General features: G+C 48.2%; 1 protein-coding gene across 1 annotated transcript in view; it reads right to left on the bottom strand.

Moving 5' to 3' along the window:
- Positions 1-23,998, bottom strand: part of Slco2a1 (solute carrier organic anion transporter family member 2A1) — an 80,311-nt gene that overhangs the window by 19,837 nt on the left and 36,476 nt on the right. The window contains exon 2 of the mRNA XM_029543591.1: positions 16,164-16,301. Within this exon, the coding sequence (XP_029399451.1) occupies positions 16,164-16,301 (138 nt within the window). The remainder of the gene's footprint in view (positions 1-16,163; positions 16,302-23,998) is intronic.

The raw sequence follows: 23,998 nt of genomic DNA, 5'->3' as shown, positions 1-23,998 counted from the left end.
GGATCTTTTTCAGTTTAAAGAGGAAGCAAATTCTGCTGTATGCTAATATAGATGAGCCTTGGGGACACTGTGCTAAGTGAGAGAAGCCAAACCAAATGCCAAGTCCTGTCTGATTCCTTTCACGGGAGGCTTCTAAAGTGGCCGAATTCATAAAGACAGGGAGTTTGCCAAGGGCTAGGGGAGAAAGGGACGAAGACACTGCGTACAATCGATTCACATAAGAATGTTCTGGAGGCAGGTGGCTGTGATGAATGCACGTAGCCCCACCAGCACACATCTTACAGCAGTGGAAGGACAAACGTCACCTTTCGCATTTCACCACAACTGAAAAAAAAAAAATAGTGCCAAGCACACACAGGACAGAGAGTAAAGGTTAAATGGGAAACTCAGAGTGGGCGTGGCATGGGGGTGGAGAAGTGTTGGAAAAAGTTCTCTGGAGACAGGGGCCTCTGAAACAAGAAGATGGCACAGTGGGAGGCCTGGGTGTCTCAGCACTCGCAAGTGAGGGACACAGCTCACAGGGAAGTTTTGGGTGGGGTGGGGTATGCAATCCAGGTACTGCAGCTGGGGCGAGTGCCTTGGGAAGGAGCCTGGATCGTACCTCAAGGACACCCCGAGACAGGTGAAGACCCTGATGGGGCACTGTAACACAGTTTCTGGGTGGACTAAGGCCCTAGTTCAAGGGCAGGAAGACCCTTGGCCAGAACTGACTGGAGCTCAAAGAGGTGAAGCTGTCGCTGTGTGCTCAGGGTCAGGGCTTGCGGGGGCTCCATGGTTGTATGAGTATGAATAGGTAGGACTGTGGTGGGAGAATGGAGGGAACTGGAGCGGGGGTCAGGGGATGACGACTTAAGGGACTCCCCGGGGAAATAAAAGTTGCAGAGAATAGAGTTTATTCTAAGTTTACTCTAATTCCAGATTTCATCCGTCCTCATTATTTGATAGAAACCGACATTCATGAGAACCATCGTTGCTGCCTTGGCTGACAAAGGCTTTTTTTTTTTTTTGGTGAGACTTTTAATGGTCATCAAAGATCGTAAAAACATCGACTGCCTTATTAAGTCTTCACATGGCCTACTGCGTGGTATGCCAAAGCCACAGAAATCCGTGTGAAGTTTCATCTAGCGAAGTGTTCAGTCGCCAAAGTCTCTGGGGATCGTTTCACTATTATTAAGTTTACAAATGTCAGTGTGCAGGTCAGAAATACCTCTTACTCGAAATATGTATGGAAAAAAAATGATCAGTTGACCCCCAACTACATCCAAGTCTCCAAATTCTCCATGGCTTCATTCCGTTTCCCACATTGATTCAAGATCTCCCTGCAGAACACGCCCTGCCTGATGCCAGTCCTGAATGGGGGCCCAAGCTGTACATGCAGCAGTAGTTAAGGGCAGGGCTTCTTTCCCCACGGGCACCGTCTCAGAGGAACAGCAGCCGGCTACCTTGGAGGTGGTGAGCCCTGAGCCCTGGTGCACGGAGCAACAGAAGAGCAGTGGGCAAGATGTGCTGAGAAAGTCTGCTGCTTCCTGCCCTCCAGGGCGGCTGACAGCAGTCGGAGTATGCAGGATCTTAGGGTCAAGGCACAGACTCCTTTTAGTGTTTGGTCCTGGCCATCACACCCTGGGTGAAAATAGGGTCTTAGATTAAAAAAAAAAAAAAAGAGCGTTAATCTCTTCTTTTCAAAAAATAATCAGCATGAATGGGGTGGGCATCATAGATATGTGACTGCAGAGGCAGGAGAATGAGAAGAACAGGCCTTGGAGGGGACCATCCTTATAGGCAGGGTCTCAACAGACAGAATGACAGTGTGTCGTGGGTAGATTGGCTTTCTGGGCTGCAGTCTCCCATTTCCTCCCTGGGGCAGAGTTCTTAGCTTTTTCCCAGGGCTTGGGCCCATGTAAGGGATCAACAAGTATCTCACCATTTCTCTGGGCAGTCTGAGCGCTTTCCCGGGCTGCTCACTGTGGTTGGGGACATGGCTCACTTAGTGAAGTGATGGCTGAGCAAGCACGGGGACCTGACTTTGGATCCTCCTTGGCACACAGAGAGAAGCTCAGGCGTGGCAGCATGCACCTGTAATCCCAGCGCTGGGGAGGTAGAGATAGGGCCAATTCCTGGCACTCACTGGCCTACAGTTTAGATAAACAGGCGAGCTCCATGTTCAGTGGGAGATGCTGTCTCAAAGAAATACAGCTAAGAGTGATTGAGAATCATCTAACATTGACTTCTAGCCTCCGCATAAATGTATGCATGGATACATATGCACATATGAACATACATACAAACACATTTATACATACTACTTCACACACAAAATTTTAAAAAGTTTTTATAGATTTATTTATCTCATATGTATGAGTGTTCTGCATGCATGTACGTGCATGTGGTATCCTCAGGGATCAGACGACATTGACTCCCCTGAAACTGGAGTTATGGGTGGTTATGAGCCACCATGTGGGCTTTGGGAACTGAACTTGGATCCTCTGTGAGAGCAAGTCCTCCTAATCACCGAGCCATCTCTCCAGTCCCACATTTTTTTGTTTGTGTATTTGTGTGTTTGCTTGTTTGTTTGTTTGAGATAGGGACTCACTCTGTAGTCCTGGCTGTCCTAGAACTCACTCTGTGTACCAGGCTGACCTCAGATTCTCAGAGATCCACCTGCCTTTGTCTCCCGAGTGCTGGGATCAAAAGTATGCATCATGATATCGCCAAAGCTCCCTCCCCCCACACACAAAAATTTAAAAATAATAAAAGTCCTGAAATAAGTCAGATAAGTGACACCCTTTGCAGCCACTGCAGAACTTCTCTGAAATCCATCTGGTCACCCAAGGCTGCCCACCTCTATACTGCATGGTTCCTTAGGAGGAAAAGAACCTTTATCAACAGGAGCTTAGTCTATTTCCTATCTTCTCCAAGGAAAACTCCTGGAAGGCACAAGTTCGTTAGAGCACATTCTTTAACCCCAGTAGGACACAAGGGGCCCGGTTCCATCCATCTTTACAGGACTGGGCAGTGTTAACTAGGAACAGGCTGGCTTCACCCCTCCTGAGGTTACCCAGCCCCACCCTGGCAGCACGCGAGTCAACCTCCTGACTCATGCTGAGTTTTCTATCTGCAAAATTCCAGTCCTGACTTCTGGATCCCTCTGTGGTTTTGCAATATAGGAGATTTTGTGTCAAGAAGTCAACTTTCCTGGGACGTGACCCATGGACTCAGGCAGGCACGGAACAGGACTGCAGCAGGGATGATGTTCCCAACATAAAGAAATGGTAAGTGGCTAGCATGATAGAGGTATGCAAGCCATTCTGATTAGATAAGCACACATGCATGCATAGGTTGAAATGTCACATGCTATGTATATCTAGCATGATAGAGGTATGTAAGCCATTCTGATCAGATCAGCACACATGCATGCATAGGTTGAAATGTCACATGCTATGCATATGCGATCACTATGTGTCATTATAATGAAAAGCATTTAATGTACTATTTTATGATTCTATGGGAACTTTATACAATGTATTTTTATTATAGTCACTCTCGTCCCATCCCTGCAGCTCTTCCCACGTCCATCCCCACCTCCCCACCCCTTCACAACTTTGTGCTCTCCTTATTCATAAAAATTTGTTTTGTAAAGCATTATTTTATAAGAAATAATTAGTATATCATAATCTGGGACCCAAAATTCCTCCAATAAAATCACTTTCATTCAAAACGATGAATCACTTGGAGAAACTCAAATGGATAAGGCCATGTTACTCAGGCTACTAACACGCAGGGACAGGATCCAGGAGTGACAGACAAGACTGAGGGTGTATTCCAGCAATAGCAGACTATAACAAAGAACTCACAGGGCAAAAGTGTGTTCTTGGAAAAGTTCGTATGTGTACAGGGAAGGAGTGTGCTAGTGTTGGGCACGTGTGTGTATGTGGGCACCTGTATGTGTGCTCTGAGACTAAAACTCTCTTCCTACACTGCCTCCCTTGTCATAGGAGGGTTCTAAAATAATGCTACTTGTACTGGGCCTAAGGGAGCAGGCTTGCTGTGTACAGGACTTAATAAAATCCCAAGCCATACGGCTGGCCTGAGACTCCCCTCTCCTAGTTCCTCGTAGCCTTTGCCAGTGCACAGGCACCCTGAGCATCAGATTCGTTTCTTTAGTGGCTAGGAGAAAAATGATGACAGCTAGCAGCACTGACTTTAGTATTTAAGGAGATAGGCACTTCACTAACACCTTTCATTGTTGTGAAATAGAAGTTATTGCTCACAGATTTATTCCCCAGGCTGCCGGGGAGCTCTTTGAAGAAAACCCAGAGTGCTTAGCAGAGCCAACATCAGTTCATCAAAAGTCATCCATGCCTCCTCCCCCACACACATTTTCTTTGTTAGTGGGGCTCTTCAGTCAGCAGAAGCCGTGGCATGACTTGACTGGAGGCCGACTGTTGACAAAGTCTGTCACTATATCTTCTAGGTAAGATGGGGACCCATATATGGAGCATCTTTGGGGGGAACCAGCTTACTGTATACCTGAAGTAATAGGACTATGTGTCTGTCAGTCTGCATGCTCTGTCCTGGGGACATGGCTGGCAGGCCTAAGAACGACAGGGATTCGGTAGAGTCAGGACAATGGCTGATAAAACATACCGAAGGCCAAAAAGTAAAAAATTAGACCCAAGGAGAAAAAGCAGGGCTCCAACCAAGGAGAGTAACTCTTACAGGGATAAAATACAAGGCTTGATTGGCTTCAGCTAGACAGCAAATAGGTAAGGCAAGGCCTGGCATTCAGGAGGCAGAGAGAAGCAGGTAGATCTCTGAGTTCAAGGCCAGCCCCATCTACAGAGACAAGTCCTGTCTCAAACAAAACAAAACAACAACAAAACCGTCTGCAGGGTTGAGTTTCTGGCTATTTTGATCACACATCCACATCTTAAGCCTACTTTAGGATCTTCAGGTCCAGAGGGGAAACTTCTCTGTCTTTTTCCTGAGGAGACCCTGAAGTCCTGCAGCCTTCTTTTCTGAGGTCCAGTAAAGATTCCTCAGCAGAAGAGAGGCTCAGCCCAGCTATGGGACGGCTGTTCCTGAAGCTGGGACTAACAGACTTGGTCTGGATGAATCTAGGCGGGACTAGAACCCACGGGAGGTAGTACCAGGAGATCTAAGGAAGAGAGTGCCTGGGCACATCAAAGCAGCCTGGGAGTTCAGCTCTAAGGGCTAGGGTAAGCCTAGGCCAGGAGAACCACGTTGTACAGGGCTTGGGAAACTACTAACAAGGGTAGGATTGGATGGATCCCTGCCCTGTTTGTGCCCATGAGTTTTACAGCACACGCCTAGACACTTTGGTCTCTACTCCTATGGAAACTGGTGTTCCTGGAACAGTGCTGAACAGCTGCATAGTCTCGGGTTGGCAAGCTGGAAATATTTGCTACCTGATACTTGAATAAAAATGTCTGCCCATGGCCTAATATCGTTTTCAAACACTTGAGCCACTAAAGCTTTCTATAACCAAGTTTCTGGAGACACAGAAAACAACCCAGACATAAGCAGGGCTCTTGAAGGATGGGTATGTGGGGGAGGAGGGAGTGCTCCTGCTCATCCTTCTCTGCACTTCTACCCCAGGCTAGGGAGAAGACAGGAAGGGGACATCTGGAACATTCCAGAATACCCACAAGCCTTTGCTGACAGCTAGGTCCTGGGATGTGGGTCAGTTGACTGTTGTGTTATTTTCCCCATTTCAATGCCTGAGCTTCTATCTTCTCTGATTATGGACAGTGCAAGCATGGAGTTCTTAAAATTCCCCTGGCTGTGGGAGAAAGAAGGTACCCACTGCCTAGGTGTGCCTGGGTCGTCGTCCATGTCAAGTCTTTCAGTCACAGGAGGTGTCTGGGCAGTCAACAGCCTCGGCCTCGCCAAGTGCAGGAAGGTGCCTCTCTGACTCCCTGGGCCTTCAGGAGCCCAGAGCCTCCTACAGTGATAGCTAACGGTTTCTTCAAACCCCATTCTACAGTGGGATAGTGACTGTTCCCTAGGCTGCCCAAAGCCACGGGAATAATAAGAAGCCTTTGTTCTCTGCCTTGAATGACAGCCCTTAAGGAGACCTATCCTGGTCCTAGGTAGGACTGAGGCAGGGTCTACTAACCACCCAGGAAGAGTGACCCAATGGAGGGGCAGGAAGGGGCTTGTCTCCAAAGACACCTGCAGCAGGACCACTACCTGGCTTCATGGCTGAACAAGAAAAAATGGCTGCATAGTAGTTCCCAAGGGCCCAGAAGGTAGAGGGGAGCCAGCCACTGTTAGCCTCCTATCGGAGGACCAGGAGGATGTTTTCAATTCACCTGACGTGCCCACAACACAGATGCTCTGTAGTTATAATTTCAATCCTAATAAGCCCTTATAAAAGACACACAATCCAGAAATTTTATTTATAAGCCATATGACTGGATTGGGTAGATCTGTACTAATGTATTTCCCAACTATAAGGCCCCTTATTACTTGATGTTCCTTCTGGCCATGTGGTTCTGATCCATGGCAGCTTCCTCCTCCCTTAACTCCCTCCTCTTCCTTCCCCATCTACCTGCCGCCCCCTCTCTTGAACCTCCAGTCCCACCTTTCTCCCTCCCCTGACCAATCACAGCCTCCAGCCTTGTATTGACCAGTGAAACTGGGGAGAAGGATCACATGGCATCCCTTGAACACACGAGGATCTGCTCGTGGGGTGGAGGGTGACCACATCTTGAGGAACCAGTACTTCGCATTAGAACACAAGCAACATCAGACAAATCCACCTCAGTGCTAAAAGACCCAGAGAATGGACAGCCTAGGTCAAGAGCCGGAGCCTGGAGAGGGTCTGTCCCTCGCGCCACGGCACTGGACATGCTTGTCCCACCAACCTCAGAGTTCTGACCTTCCCTGCCGCTCTGTGCAGCAGCTGGGCGCCTACAATCGTCCCTCAGGTTTACACCTCTCCTTTCCTGTACCATGACTTGAAGAGGGTCAGCGTCAAACCGCATTCGTGTTTTTGGTCTACTCATCTGTTCGGAACGGTTTTTTCTTTTAGTCAAGTTAGTACCATGTATGTGTTTTGTGATATTTCCCTCTCTTGCATTTGTTTGTTGTTTTTTGTCTTCTTCTTCTTCTTTTTTTTCTTTTTCAGATTAAATAGTTCCAATTAGCCAGGCTGTGAAACTACTAATTACCCACCCACTTACCCCAACACATGCTCCCTTTACCCTTTATCAATACCCTATTTCAGCTCTCCAGCCAACTGCCACCCCACCTGCGTCCCGTCACGTGCATGCTTGTCCCCCATAACCCTATCCACACACTTCTTCCTACATGTGTTCTCTTCAGCCTCCTTCCTCCTTCCTGGATATTCCCACCTCCTCACAATCCCCCTACCTCCCTACCTTCACCCCTACGTCTACACACTCCTGCCTCCTGTACCCATCTCCACATACACCAGCTTCCCCTCCTCTGCATGCCCAGCCACCTCTCTACCTCACCCAGTGTCGGCCCGTAGAGAAGCTCTGGCCTGCACATACCTACGTGTTACAGGCACACGTGGGCCACCTGCGTGCCATGCGCCTGGCCCTCATTTCCCGTGGCTTCTAGCTCCTCCGTTTCATGCCACAGCTGGGTGTTTACCACAGAGCCACCTGAGCTCATGTTCCGGACTGATTCTGTCTGAGCCTTGGGCTTGGGCCACTTCCAGGCTTAGGAGATGGATTTAGCTCTGGAGACCGAGAGCAGAGGAAGGAAGGGTTGAAGTCACTCTGGGTCCCAAGGCTCCGCTTTGTGTGTTTTCCCTCTGCCCATCTTCCTGGGGACATCACGGAGAGCACAGCCTAGGGGCCAGCAGTCTCAGACATCAAGGACCAGGAAGGGTTTCTTCCCTTTCTTTTCTTGATTGCCTCCAAAATATAACACTTCCCCTCATTTCCTGCTTAACCTTCAAGAGACTTCCTGGCCCAGCAACCATTGTCTGCCAGGCTGACTTCTGAAAGGACTAGACAGAATCTTTCACAAAGTTACACCTAGTCCTTCTAAACACTGATTTCCAAAAGTCCCCCCTCTTCTCTCCTAGGGGACCTGGTCCCACGCTGGCTTGTTTCCCATCCACAAAAGCCTCTCTGTACCTTCTTGACATGGGCTTGGATGGAGGCTCTGGCTGGGTAGCTAGTCTCTAAAGGCGCCAAGGCACATTTCCGGACCCTGGTGACATTTAGAAAATCTAAACATCCATAAATGTCTGCGTGGACTTTTTAAAATTAGCAATTAGTTGTAAAGGTCTTTGTGATTTCCCACAACATTCAACCTTTCTTCAGTTTTCTTCCCCCTCTGAAGATCATAACTCCCCTTCATTTCCCATGGTCATTGCTGGGGCAGCTTTGCTCCACGAGGCGGGGGTGGGGGGAGAAATCAGCAAATACTCATGAAGAGAGGAATGGAGCAGATACTGATCAACTACAGATTTCAAATGAGACAACAAGGCAAGCAAATAGAGGTTTTCTCCAATAGCCACCACGAGCCACTCTCCTAACGTCTATTTCTATTCCGGGAACACAGAGTGGGAAGGTATGGTTGCTCCTGTATTACAGGTAAGGTTCAGAAGAAAGAGGAGCGCCTCCCCTAAGAAGAGTCGGCAAGGGAGCAGCTGAGACGGGATTGGACTGTCAAAGTCCATGCTCCGCCTACCAATGTGTGCGAGGATTTAGCCTTTCCTACACTTTGACTTTAAGAGGCTCCAGATCAGACTTCATCCAGCGTGCTCTGGGAACTAGTCAGAACAGCAGGCCAAGTTCTCATCCAGAGGGACCATATGCCCAAATGAGGGTGTGCTGGAGAACCCGGCATGAAGGCTAGAGCTCACCCGCAGGTCCTCCCGCGCTACCCAGCCCGCAGCAAAGCACTTGTCAAAGGACACAATGTGCGTTCTCGCTGGGGACTCTGAGGGACGACCCGGTTACTCAGTGTCCAATCAGCCCTTTCCATACTACCACATGAACAAGAGCCACCACGTCACAATCACTGCCTATGCCAGCCACTGGGCTAAATGCAAGGACACGGACCTCTGCAGCCACTGTAGCCTCATGGGGAGGTATTTCTCTTTAGACCCTCCTAAGGTACTGAGACTCAAAGCAAGAAGGAAACGGCCCAAGGATGATGTTTCCATTAGAGAGTTTCAATGGCTAGTCTCAGCCCTAGGACTGCCTGGCTCTAGAAGACAGTTCAGACACACCGACATTTGGATGTCACATCTAAAGTATGCCGCTCCTACTGTGATGACCTTGCACAATTCAAAGTTGAAGTTTCCATAAGAGTACATTGGAAGTGGAGTCACAATCACTATTCCTTCCACGAAATGAGGCTTGATGACTGTTTTTATATGAACATGTTAACACACCATACACTGCAGCAGCACCTAGTACAGAGCACACAGCCCAGCCAGAGCACACAGAGTGACTCCTGGGCCAAGGGCCTCCTCCTCTTATTGCCTGGCCCTAGAAAGGTGGACCCTGAAGGCAGTCTACCCCTGAACACTTCCAGATGTTGCTTGAGTGTCAGTCAGAGCAAGTCCTGTTGTTGCAATCAGAATGTGCAGAGACAGGAGCGACGACAGCCCAGCCCGTTCTCCCAGCCTGTGCACACTGTGACCCTGTCAGGCAAGCTGTGCTCTTCCCAGTAACTCTTTCCATAGTCTCTCAGATGATTCGGGCCAGGAGCATCGGGGGTTAAGACTGGGCTGGTAGCGACTCCCTGTGATCTGGGCTTTGTGGTAAAGTCCAACTCAATCTGAATAGCCACCCCTAATAAGGAACAGAGTGCGGCCATCGCTAATTTTCCTCCCGTGGCTACGTTGTGCAAAGCAAATGCCACGGGCTGTGGGCCCAGGCCGCGAGGAGCCGGCCAGCCTGGTGTGTGGTGTCTGGCAACGTGCCCTCCCCTCAGCCTGGCCCCAGTGCTCCAGGCTCCCTTGCTGATCTCATTAGCCCCGTCTTCATGCATCAAAAAGGTCAAGTCCTGACTCTCCATCAGAGCTAGGTTTCCATGCCTCCTCCAGACAGAGGGGAGAAAGGACAGGACGGAACCCACAGGTTTGGGTCTGTCTTCATCCTTGGCTCTCCTGAAGCAAGGCTCAGCCTTTAAACAGTCAAGGACTGCAACATGCCTATGGAAATGACTAGGGCGCTTCAGAGGGAGGAGTACAGTACCAGAACCTTGTAGACACTTCATCCATAGACCCCTCCCACCCCTGCTTCTAATCCTCCCCACGCCCATTCAAACCAACTGCCCATCTCTAGCACAGGCCTCACAACCCATAGAGGAATTTCATCTCTGGCCCTTAGGTCTACTTTTAGAAGAGCCTGATGTTCAAGCAAGCAGGAATCAGTTACTTGCTCAGCACTGATTACTTGTTCCAGGGTGGCTCACCCATCCTCAACCAACAGCACAGAGCTCTGTTGCAGCGAACTAAGGATGAACATTTGCAGTGTGGGCCCTCACTGCCGCGCATCACCAAGCCATAACCCCCCCCACACACACACACACACACACACACACTTCTCTCAAGACAAGGGCAAATTCATCTGGAGCTAACAGGTTAATACAGAGTTATCTCCAAAGCAGCTGTGGTCCTGGAGCACTAAGTTCACATGAGGATGTAAAACATGATGCTGCCCCGTGGGGCTGCCTGACAGAAAACCTGGTAAGGTGGAGTGGATTCAGGAACCCCGGCAATTATCATAATTGAGAACTGTAGGTGTTTAAATCTACTCCTGACCAGGTTCCTGTCCTGGAACAGGTTTCCACGACACCCCATGGAGAGGACTGTGACAATCGGTTATGGAGAGACAGCACCTGTAGTCCTTCCACATGTAGATGAGGCATCCCTAACATCTCAGACCAAGACAATAGGAAGCACCCGCTGTCAGCCCCCCCAATCCACCCCCCAAAACTGTATTATAAGATCCTATCCAGAAGGAATAAAGGGCACGAGTCATTTCACCAAAGCTCATCTGAGGGTGCCTGTCTTATCAAGCTCACCTGAGGGTGCCTGTCTTATTGCGCTCTAACACTCCAGGGGGGAGTTTTCCCTCTTGAAGCTTTTGTCCCTGGAAGCTGCTCAAGGCTACCTCAGCCACTTCCTGTCCTGTGACCCCCAAACCCCACCCCAACCTTGGCTCCTAGCTGCTCACTGCATCCTGCCCCTGCCACCGACTCCGGGCAGCATCCGCTGTGGAAGAGCTGCCTTACTTGGGCTCCCTCTGGGAGAACTGAAACTCGTGGGCATCTTTGGCTGCTCCGGCTGGGTCAGAGCCCTACAGATCCCCACAGATAGTGCACACTCGGTACACAAACCGATATTAAACCAGACCCACTCCCAATCTGTCCACATATAACGTACACATATAACTTACTATAGTTTGCTCCATGGTACCTGATAAAACATACAAAGGGAGGACCCACAGGGAACGTGAGCAAGCAGGCAAAATGAAGGGGACAGGGCCACATTCTTAAAGCTTGAGCTACTGGAACAATATCAAAACAGACTACATACATAAATATATTTTAATACTTGAAGACATCAAAGACACATACCTATGTATATGTATATAAAAAAGTAAAAAAAGCATTAAGAAATCACAAAATTGGGGCTGAAAAATTTGAAAACAAATCCTATCTCCTAGAAATGAGCAAAACAGCAAGAGCTCTTAAATTTTACATTATGGAAGGGTTTGGTTCTGATTTATAAAACTAGAGAGGGACTCACAGAATGGGGAGGCGTCCTTCAAGGAAATCACTAAGAAAATGGCATCTATAAATAAATGGTTAACTCAAAACAGATCGTAAGTCGACATGCAAATATAAAAAATGGAGACACCCCTTGAAAGTGTGTAGAAAATCTCTCTTGGGGTTAGGCAGAGGTCTTAAGTGCAGTACTGAAAGAATGAGTCATGGAAGGAAAAAAATAAGGAAAAATCGAGTTTTGTCAAAATTAAAACCTCTTTCTCTTCTGGAAGTAATATACAGTCTGTTAAAAAGAGTATGCATGATGAGTTAGAGACGGGGGGGGGGAATATTTGTTCAGCTTATATCAACAAAGAGCTATCTAGAATTTGTATAAAGTTCAAACTAAACAATTTAGAACAACAACAATTTACAATCAGTTAATGGGTTGGTAGGGAGGAGAGCTATGTTTTCTTCAGTGGAAAAGCCTGTGGTAAGGTGCCCATGTTCTTATAAACAAACCCTCACTTACACTCCTTTAATCAACCCTAATAAAATTCTCTCTCTCTCTCTCTCTCTCTCTCTCTCTCTCTCTCTCTCTCTCTCTCTCTCTCTCTCTCTCTCTCTCTCTCTCTGTGTGTGTGCTGCTTGTGGACGTTGTACATCGTGGTGCGCACTAGGCTCCGCACCACGATGTACAACGTCCACAAGCAGCTCAAAACAGATCGTAAGTCGACATGCAAATATAAAAAATGGAGACACCCCTTGAAAGTGTGTAGAAAATCTCTCTTGGGGTTAGGCAGAGGTCTTAAGTGCAGTACTGAAAGAATGAGTCATGGAAGGAAAAAAATAAGGAAAAATCGAGTTTTGTCAAAATTAAAACCTCTTTCTCTTCTGGAAGTAATATACAGTCTGTTAAAAAGAGTATGCATGATGAGTTAGAGACGGGGGGGGGGAATAGTTGTTCAGCTTATATCAACAAAGAGCTATCTAGAATTTGTATAAAGTTCAAACTAAACAATTTAGAACAACAACAATTTACAATCAGTTAATGGGTTGGTAGGGAGGAGAGCTATGTTTTCTTCAGTGGAAAAGCCTGTGGTAAGGTGCCCATGTTCTTATAAACAAACCCTCACTTACACTCCTTTAATCAACCCTAATAAAATTCTCTCTCTCTCTCTCTCTCTCTCTCTCTCTCTCTCTCTCTCTCTCTCTCCCCCCCCCCCCCCCCCCCTCCCCCCTTCCCTCTCTTTCTCTCTCGCCCTCCTTCCCTCTCTCTCTCTCCCTTTCTCCTTCCCTCTCTTTCTCTCCCTCCCTCCTTCCCTCTCTCTCTCCCTTTCTCCTTCCCCCCCTCTCTCTCCCTGCTTCCCTCCCTTCCCCTCCCCCCCAAACAGTTTCTTACTGGCCTGAAGCTAGGCAAGTAGTCTAGGCTGGTTGACTCCAGGCTGGTTGACTCCAGGGATCCCCTTGTCTCTACTTTCCCAACTCTAGAAGTATAGACACATGCCACTACTACAGCTGGCTTTTTATTTGTTTTGTTGTTGTTGTTTTGTTTTGTTTTGTTTTGTTTTTGAGACAGGGTTTCTCTGTATAGCCCTGGCTATCCTGGAACTCACTTTGTAGACCACGCTGGCCTCGAACTCAGAAATCCGCCTGCCTCTGCCTCTGGAGTGCTAGGATTAAAGGCGTGCGCCACCACTCCCGGCTACACCTGGTTTTTTAAATGTAGGTTCTAGAATGGGAAAACTTGGGCCCTCCTGGTTGCATAACCAGCACCTTACCAACTGAGCTTTTCCCCTAGCCCTTCTAGAAAAGTCTTTGGGGGTAAAAGTCCAAGGAAGCCTCCAATCCTGGCTGGTGGCTGGAGTAGCATATATTTTTAAATTAAACTTCTAACTTAAATGAGGTCCAAAGTAATGGACCCAGGGACTCTGGACTGAACGTCAAAACAACAACCAAGCAATGTGCATGGCCCCAGACACCATGCAATTACTCTCAATGTATACTTTCTGCTGGTTAATTTTTTGTCAACTTGACGTGAACTCGGGTCATCTGGGCAGAGGAAACTTCAATCAAGAAAATATCTCTATCAGTTGGCCTGTAGGCAAGTCTGTGGGACATCTACCTTGATTAATGATTAATGTGGGAGGGCCTGGCCTCCTGCGGGTGATGCCATCCCTGGTCGGGCAGTCCTGGGTTATAATAACAAAGCAAGCTAAGCAAGCTGGAGGAGGAAGCCAGCTTTCCTGTGTGATCTCTGTCTCTGTTCCTGCTTCAGTCCCTGCCCTGGCTTCCTGTGACGATGACCTAGGATGGAAGTGTAAGCTAGATAAACACTCTCTTTTCCAAGTTCCTTTTGGTCATGGTCTTTATCGGGGCAACTGAAAGAAAACTAGAACTTGACGGTCAAACAGTGTCATAGCTCCATGCATGAAGTCAGGAGGTAACCTGAACCACGGAGGCCCATTTTAGACTGTCTACACTGTCCTAGAACAATCTTCTGGAAGAATGGGCTTCTACCCCAATAACTCTAACCCACCCCATCCCCATGCTAAATTCTTCAAAACAAAGGACAAGGACCATACTACTTCCAAGTCCTGTCCAGTGTGGACATCAAGAACACTGTTCCTGGTGCTCCTTAGAAGGGATGTCCCATTGTGTCCACCACTTTGACCCCGCATGTCCTCCCTTTCCCATGCCACCTTCTCATGGAGCCTACCATCTACCTACTAGAAATTTATTTCAACCCCTTTGTCTTAGCTTTTTTTCTATCTGTTCCTTTCTGACTCCCCAGCATCTAGGACAGTGTCTGGCCCAAAGATGGTACTCATTAACATGCGTCAAGGAGCATGACCAACAGACAGAGGCTGCGGCACATACAGGAGACTGTGAGGGTATGTGAGGTGTATGCGGAGGCAGCCTGGCTTTATCAGGGAGCCCTCCAGCCTGAGGGTTCTAGAACATTCTGCAGCAGGTATCCAGAAAGAAGGAAAGCTTCTTCTTGAGCATCTTGGGTTCTGTTTCTTTCCTTTTAGCATCTCTATTATTTTTTTTGCATGTGGACTAAAGTGTTGGACCATTTCAGCTGTCAGCTGACTCGAAAGGGTCTGCATGACATATGGTGGAAGGGTCCAAAACAAATCCAGGAGAAAAGGTCGGGGCATGTGGGCATGCACTCATCTGTAGAAGCCATGGTTGGTTTCTCTGTGGGTTACTGGACCTCAAAGCTGCAGTTGTTCTAGCCAAGGAGAGGACTCCAGGTCTCACCCTCAGAGTGACTCTAGAACAGCTCCATCGACTCGCTTGTGTTAAACATTTGCAATCTGACATAAAGCCCATTACGAACACACTCTGCCCTTCGGTGTCTCAAAACCAAAGGGCTCTAGAGACTAGGGGTTGACACCTAGGGATCTAGGGATCCAACCCGCCTTGTCTGTTCATCCTTCAATGTTATGTCAGAGTGGATAATAAGAGCTGCTGCTTTCCAAGGCCAAGATACCCATGGCTTCTCTGTTGGAGTCCCTCACCTGCCTTTGAACTGCCATAGGCATTCTGTGCCCTTTCATATCACCTGGGCCCAGGAAGGCTTTGAGATTGGAGCTTCAGTCTGAAGGTCTGTACTCACCACACACTCAGATGGCCTCACCCAACCCGGCACCAGGCTGGACTCTCTTTACACACCCCTGGCTACACACACACACACACACACACACACACACACACACACTCACCACCGCCAGCAGCAACAGCAGCCTACAAACTCCATGTGTTCCTGGACCACAGCTTTATTCCAAGCATTCAATGATGCAGATAAAAGTTTAGATGTGGGAGTCATAGTTTTGGGTACTCTTGACTGCTGTAAAAGAGGGTCTATCATATACATATAGTGAGGAGCCTAGAACATGGTGTGAGAAGAATCCAGAGGCAGTGTCTGGACTCACCAAGAGCTGTGGGTGACTTCCAAGGGCCAGGGCCAGGCTTTGGTGACATAAATGGCAAAGGTTTGTTTCCTTGCTGTCTGTTGTCTATGAGGACAATATTGAATCAAAGGTCAAAATTTAGGGGTGGTATTCTGCACTAGGAGGTAAACCCCGCCCCTGTTACGCACCTCTCCGAGGATAGGTCACTACATACAATGAAAGATTGTCAAGAGCAAGCGTCCCACTCGGGCTGGAGAGATGCGACAGCATTTAATAGCACTTGCTGCTCTTGCAGAAGACCCAGGTTCAATTCCTAACAACTACATAGTGGTCACAGCCATCCATTACTCCAGTTCCAGGAGATTCAATGCCTTCTCCTGGTCCCTCAGGCAGCAAATATCTATCTGCTACACATACATACATATATACATACATACACCCATACAGGCAAAATATTCACACACACAGTACACATGTCTGAGTTTAAAAATCTTTTAGAATAAAGGGCCTCCCACTCACCTCATTCAAACTGGAAATGAGACCGGAGGAAGAGCTGGAGAGTCCAAAGCGCTTCTCGATAGTGGTGAGGCTGCTCTTGAAGTAGGCACTGTAGAGCAGCTGGCAGAGCTGTAGGAGGCCATGGCAAAGCACGAAGACCTGGAGGGACAGATGACAGGCCTGTGAGGTCTCTGCCAAGTGACCCAGGTGCCTGCCCAGCCTTCCATCCAGGGCTCTCTGGGACAGTTGGCACTGGCTCCTCGTGGAAACACTTCATGGAACGTTCTGAGGGTTAAAACTCTATCAGATACCACATATTCCACCCCATGGCAAACGGTCTGAAAGTGCTAGTCACTCCTGAATTTACTGGCTTTTTGTTTTTGTTTTTGTTTTTGTTTTTGTTTTTGTTTTTGTTTTTTTTGAGACCCTGTCTCTTGTCTCCCAAGTTGGCTTGAAACTCTCTCGGAAGCTGAGGATGACCTTGAACTTCTGATCCTTCTACCTTTACTCTGTGCTGAGCTCACAGGCCTGTGCTACCACATTCTGTTTCTATGCTGTCCTGGAGGTTGAACCTAAGGCTTTGTGCAGACCAGGGCAAGCACTCACCTAATGAGCTATAACTGTTGTCACAAAGAGCCCACTAAAACCATGGGAAATGCCATCCCCAAGCAAGGTCCCCACTTAGACACCCTTTGCCACCTTGAGTTGCTCCCTAACTGTATCGTGATTTTATCATGAACTGCTAGTTGGTCTTCCTGCTGTGCCATGAGAGGGCTGAAGGCCATTCTCCACTCAATCTGGACCTCGGTTTGGATGTTCCACTTCTCCTGGCATGTCCTTCATTCCTAACCTCCATCCTCCAAGGCCCAGGAAATTCTTATGTCTCCAGGAAGGTGGTTTCACAGAGTCCTCCAACCATCTACTTAAATGAATATCCTCATTCTGCCTTACCGGGCTTTTATCAGGGATATCTTGACCTCTTATCAAGAACATTCTGACTGGCCATATTTCCCACTGGATGGATGCTCAAGGCCTTGGAGAAATGCCCAGAGGTTAATTGTCACTGTGTCCCAGCTGGCCTCACATGCCTTGTCCTGTATGTGTACTGAGCAAATGTGAGTTCCATACTGGACAGGGTTAGATATCATCTTGCAATATGGAAGAAGAATTTGATGGTGTCCTCAGCTCCAGGTTGTGTCCCCCTGGGATCCCAGCTGCTGCATGAACAGGCACCAAGCCACAAGTCCCACATCCTTAGGTTGTGCTTGGAAGGTTTCCTTTGGGTAGTGTTTTTCCTCCAGGAAAGGGTAGGGTGCTGTTATGTTTCATACTCTACTAAAGTTATTCTCTGGACTCAAAGGCTGGTGTCTGAGAAGAGCAACTGAGTCTCCACCTTCATTGTCATTTCCCTCCAAAACTGAGCTGGTCTCGCTGCTGGGGGCTCCCTCTAGCCTGTGGAATGTCCTAGCTGCTCAGACAGAACCTTGGCAAGGTCAACTGGAGGCTTCTGTGACAGAATCCAGAACTCACTGCATGTCCATCTGTACTCATGGCCTCTAAATTCAAGAAGGCCACCGTACTCAGGAAAATAGATAGCTCTCCAAAGTGCTGCCTGCCTCTGAGCCCCAACAACCAGAAGCAGCGGAGAGCCTGCTGGCCAGAGGACTCTCTCCAGTCCTGCCTCCCAGAAAGTGTCTCCTGTGTTTCCTTTCATTGGCCGGAATATTTTTAATCTTTTTAAAGTTATGCATTTTATGTATATGAGTACACCGTAGCTGTCTTCAGACACACCAGAAGAGGGCATTGGATCGTATTACAGATGGTTGTGAACCATCATTGTGATTGCTGGGAGCTGAACTCAGGACCTCTGGAAGAGCAGCCAGTGCTCTTAACCGCTGAGCCATCTCTCCAGCCCCTATTTTTAATATACTATAATAAAACAGGTTTTGAGGATGAGTTTTTGTCCCAGCTTGTTTTCCAAAATGGAGAAACTGTGGCCATTGCAGAAATTCGAACAGGGATTTGGAGCAGAAGTCATGAAAAGCACTGCTCTCTGGCTTTCTCAGACTTGTTCTTACAGAGCTAGCTTCCTTAAACAGCGCAGGGGTCACCTTCCTAGGGAATGGTGCCATCACGATGGGGTGAGCTCTCTTGTATTAATTCACAATCAAGACAAGGCCTCACAGACATGCCCACAGATCAACTCCATAAAGACAATTACTCAACGAATATTCTTTGTGGGGGGGGGGTTGGGGGGCGGGAGGATGATTCTAGGCTAGGTCAAGTTGACAGGTGATGCTAACTAGGCCAGTGAATATTAGTGAAGATAGGATAAAGGTGTCGCGGATGCTATTGGTGATGCCAGGGAAGTCTTGCAGGACATGTGAAAAGGGATCAGATCAAAGACTCCCACAGAAGTTGAGCGGTCATCAACTCTAAATGGAATAAAATACAGAAGCCAAGGAGGCAAGGCCAGACGTGAAAGGGGGCCCAAGGTCAGAGTTAGTATACTTTAGCTTCTGAGCGTTGAGTTTCGAGGAGACCCATCTCCCCCCCCCCCCTTTCAATTAGTAACGAATTAGCAGATGTGAGTAATTCCTACCAACTTCCTCTGTTGTCTCCTGAGAGGAAGACAGGGATGGTGGAAGAGAAACTGCCTCAGAGCCTTTCCTGAAAGATACTCCTTTGCTATTTCCAGTAAGTACTGGATTTCCTCATCTTCACCCCTGGGCTACAGTGAGGACCCTTTCTATGTCCCTTTGTCACAATGCTCACGTCAGCGGAAGCCACTGCAGCTGTGGCCAGACTGGGTACCTCATGGATGCTCTGACAGAGGTACTGATGTGGGTCTGAGCCCCATCCTCCAGGGGACGCAGCCGATGAAGACAAGTGGGATGTGCGGGAGAAAATGCCGGGGAAAGAGGAAGCCATAGAGGGGTGGGTTGGCAGAGCTTGCTGGAAGGGGCCACTCCCAGGGTTACAGGCACCTGGCCCTGCATACCATTTCATGAGGACAGAACCAGGAGACCATGTCCTTGTTTGCTCTGACTTACCAAATACTCACTCATAACCAGCAGGAGAGGAAAAATGATCACCTGCTGGGGGGGGGGAGTGGTAAATGCTACCCCCTGAAGAGGATGTGGCTTGAGGGGACATGTAGCTTGACAGTGGAGAAGTGGGGACATGCTGGCTGAGTTACAGCCTCTCTCTACTTCTCTTAGGACAGCCCTCCTGGTGTACAAAGATTTGGGTTTGGGAGGCAAACAGGCCTAGGTTCAGATCCTGGCTCCGCATGGAATCTTTGGCTACCAACAGGGTCACTCTGAGCCACAGTACCCAGGGGCTGTAATACCCCAGTGGAAAGGATTATCCAGGGATTGTGTTTGGGATTCTTGGCCACATGCTGGACCCACAAGCTGCCGGACCTTATTCCCTTCCTCGCCCCTCGTAATGAACTTCTTCTCTGTGGCTTTCGGTTCTGTGCCATGAGAAGCGGAAGCTGCATGTGCTACATTCAGGGGACTGTAAAGATGGCTCCTTGCTCCACGCACGCCAAATCCAGTGGGATTTCCAGGAGAAAAAAGTCTGGAGATTGATGCATACTACAGCCTTCCCTCCGGAAAAGCTGCAATTATGTTAGCACATCAAAGACTTCATGAAAGACCCGCTCAGCTCTGTTTAAGCCAATTCNCCCCCCCCCCCGTGTGTGTGTGTGTGTGTGTGCACATAACACATGAAGATCTGAAGTCAACCCCTCAGGAGCCACCTGCTTTGTTTTTTGACTCTCACTGGGACCTGGAGCTGGCAGATTAGGCAAGGCTTGTTGGCCATGGGGATCCACTCCAGGGATCCACTGTGTCTACAACCCAGCACTAAACTTACAAGCACACAGCACCACACATGGATTTTACATGGATGCTGGAGATTGCACTCTGGTCCTTCTGCTTGCAAGGCAAGTTCTTTACTTGCCTGAGGTCCCCAGAACCTGGCCCATCCTTTACCTAAGAAGCTAGGTGTTCCATTCCACTCCATTTAACAAAAGAAAGAACGCTCCAAAATGCTTCACAGAAAGACAAGGAAAGGTAAACAAAGACGCAGTCTGATGATGACTTTCCATCTCCTCGCTCTATTCTCGTTTTGTTCCCAGGCACTTCTTGCTTCTATAGATCGTACAACACACAAGATTTCTTCTTTATTGATATTTCCCCAACAGGCTCTAGACTTCCAGGAGAAAACATGACTGGAGAGTTTGAGAACAAATTATCCCCTAGTGCTTGAGGCAATTCTGGCTTAGAGGAAGCAGGTTAGCATCATGTCTTCAAAATGTCACAATAACCTGTGGTCTAGAGTCTTCAGCTGTCAGAAGAATCACTCAGGGTACTGCAGGTTCATTGCAATGAACAGTCTCTGTCATGTATAAAACTCCCCTTTGATGTGGCTATAATTTGTAAGCACGGTTCAGCTGTCCCCCTGGCTCCTGAGTATTCCAACCCCAAACCACAAAAGTTAAAAATTTGCAACTATGTACACAGGGACTTTCTGATGTGGTTGATGTCGTCTACATTTTTATATCAGTGGTATTTATACAGGTAGAGTCTGTACTTAAAGTCTGTGCATTTTATTATAAGCAAAGTAGACCTCAATAAAATTGACTAAAGGAAAATTCCCTTGGAGACAGAGTCACAGGCATGAAGTTTTTCAAAATAATATCCTGACACTTTGAAGGGCATTCCGCAAAGTTTTCTGGTTTTGTTGTTGTTTTAAAGTATGAGCATTGACAACATTGTGAGGATGTTTGTTTACTCAAGGGCCCTATGCTGAAAAGTTTAAAACCTGTGTAAATATTTAGATTTGTGTGTACATGCTATTCCAAGAAGGGAGGGAGAGAGGGAGGGACGAAAGGAGAGAGAGAGAGAGAGAGAGAGAGAGAGAGAGAGAGAGAGAGAGAGAGAGAGGAGAGAGAGAGAGAGACTTTTACAGGTACATCTCACAGAGGAACTTAGCAAAGGCGTCCCCTGCTGCGGACCTTTCTTGCAGGGTTGGATGTGAGGGAGACCCTCAGGCATCCAAATGTGCAGGTCATGCTCACAGCTCCATCCCTCAGCCCTAACAAATGATGATGGTGTGGCAGGGAGAGTAAAGGAGAAAGAAGCAGAGAAATTGAAGTGACCATTAAAGACCCAAGGAAGGCTGAGAGGATGCCCATGATGGTAGAGGGAGGTCTGGGGTCCGAGGCAAGTTTCAGTGGCATGCTAACTGTACAGTACAGAGGACAGCTAACTGTACAGTAAGCACTCAGGGTGAGGGACCCCTGAGAAGTCAGGATAAATGGGGCAGGGTCAAAGGACACCCCAGACACAGTTTTGGTTGGTTTGTTTTCATTGTCATGTTCATGACTTGTTCTTTTTCCTAGTCTAGACATTGGAGCTATAGGTAACTGGCATTAGACCACAGAAGCACTGGCTGGCCCTGAAGCTGCCAGGCCGGTCTGACGCACGAACCCCCAGCTCATGGCTGCTCCGGCTCTCACCCAGCTCTGACTTGGCAAACACAGCTCTCAAGGAGGGAGGACTTTCCCCTCATGAGCCCTCATGGCCACTAGGATGTGATTTCACTGGGGTAATTCAGACTGGAACTGGTTAGCAGGATAAAAAGCCTTAAGTGGCCTGAGGGTGGCCCAACGGAGCATCAGCTGATGGCCTTCCAGTGTTTCTAGGTGGCAGCTGTCTGTGTCCCAAAGATTGTCATGGTGGACTAGAAGCAGCAGTCCCTCCCAAAGAAGGGAGGGAGGGGAGGAGAGAAGGAAAAACCACAGACATAAAGAAACATTCCTCTCTTGCCACATGTGTGTTGGGTGTTTCTGGGTATGCCCGGGCTGCTCTGAGTCCTCTGCTGCCTGTTTTAGCTTCTTTGACCTCAGAGAGGACTTGGGAGGTAGCTCAGCCTGTGAGACGTTTGTAGAGCAGCCAATCAGACCCCAGAACCCATGGGAAACCACCCCACCGCCCCAAAGAACTGGGTGTAGTGGTGTGCACTTGAAATCCCAGTAATGCGATGGCAGAGCCGAGAGGATTCCTGGAGCTTGCTGGTTAGACAGCCTGGCCTAGTGGAGGAGACCCAGATCCTAGAGAAAGATGCTCTCCTAACAGCAACAGCATACACCCCTGCTCTCAGAGACCGTTCTCTTCCTCTTCCCGCTCTAAGTTGGAGCTGACTACAGCCTAGGCTGGCAGGAATACTAACTACTGTGTAGAGGAATGGAATTCTTGACCAGATGGGTTTCCAATCACAGCTCCGGCCCAAAGGGGACTCCTGGCCTCTGTCAACCAGATTCCACCCAGATAAAATCTGTTTACATTTTTCTTTACATGTTTTGTTTTTTTCCCCCCTTCATCTTATCATCTATATAACGTGTAAAGGTTTTTAAAAAAAAACCCTCAAGCAGTACAGAAGGGCTCAGAGTAGCAAACCTATGGGCAAGCAGCTTTAGCCGCTCCGGCAGGTCCACGGAACAGGTTCTGCTGATCACACATCTCAAGCCGCTATGCTTGTTCTAGGACGTCTTGCTCTGCCGCTTTAGAGTATGCACCATCGTGGATAGGGGTTTGGGCACCTAGATGTGTCCTTCTCCCTGCTCCTCCCAGCTGTTCACAGTTCTGCCGGTATTTTATTATTATCAGACCACCCCACTCTGTGGCAAACAAACTGGAAGCCACAGGAACCATTCTCCACCCCCTGGTGATAGTGCTCTTGGCTCACGATGAAGGGACACTTGGGTTTTCCCCTGGGCTAAGGCCTGTCCTCTGCTGACCATCACACACCGCCCCCCCCCCCACCCCAGAGTTCAGTTCTCTACCTCACATTACTCACAGATTCTATCCCTGCTGCCTCTGGGGTTGCAGCAGACTTCGGGTTTCCCACCACTGAACACCCCTTGAAGGGACCTGAGAGTCTGTGACTCCCAGTCTGACCCATCCATCAGTACTTCAAACCCATTGTTCATGTCACAGAAATTATTGAGTTCTTTCATCCATTCATAGTGTGTCCCCCCCCACCCCTTTTTTAATTGTTTCTAGTCCTTTTTATCATCCTTAATCACTGTTTTTATCATAATGGGGATGCTGGAGCTGAGGAGAAATGAGCACAAACCCAATCCATTCCCATCCTTCTGCCCCTGCTTTCTCAATGAATAAAGAAAGGTCCCAAGAAGCATATTTAATAAACTCCTCATAAATAGAAAATGTTCTACACGTGTATGTGCACATCTTCTATGTTCCTCCCACATGCTAGATAAGACATTTATATCAGCCTATCATGGAGCAGAATCATTGAAGAGAAAGCCTATTTCATAACAAGGTGTTGGCTACCTCATATAGTTTACTGACCACTGTACTGAAACTGGAGGACAGTGTGGTGGTCCTTTTTCAAATCACAGTGTTGTCAAGAACACCATTTATTATATGCTGGGCAGTGGATTAAATTGTCAACCCCAAAGTACAAACAGACCCGCCCTCTCCCCAGCGCACTCAGGTTATGATACTGTTATCTCAATGGCGCGTCTTGCAGAGAAAGGTGTGCCTCTGACTGCAGGCGTTCGGCCTGATGGTGGTTCCAACTCTGTGCTCCAGCACATCCTCCTTGCTGGCAGATGGTGGACCAGGGGTTAAGTGCTGAATGGTGAGGACCTAGGTTCAAGGGACCCTATTGCAACACAGATAAAGATATTTTCCAGTGTCATCTGACATTTTCAGAGAGAACGGGGAGAGAGAGAGAGAGAGAGAGAGAGAGAGAGAGAGAGAGAGAGAGAGAGAGAGATGTTGCCTCTGAGACCCACCTGAGAGGCTCCCAGAATTGGA

The sequence above is a fragment of the Mus pahari genome, chromosome 10, assembly GCF_900095145.1.
Source record: "Mus pahari chromosome 10, PAHARI_EIJ_v1.1, whole genome shotgun sequence".
Taxonomy (NCBI): Eukaryota; Metazoa; Chordata; class Mammalia; order Rodentia; family Muridae; genus Mus; species Mus pahari.
This window is presented reverse-complemented; position numbering and strand designations above follow the sequence as displayed.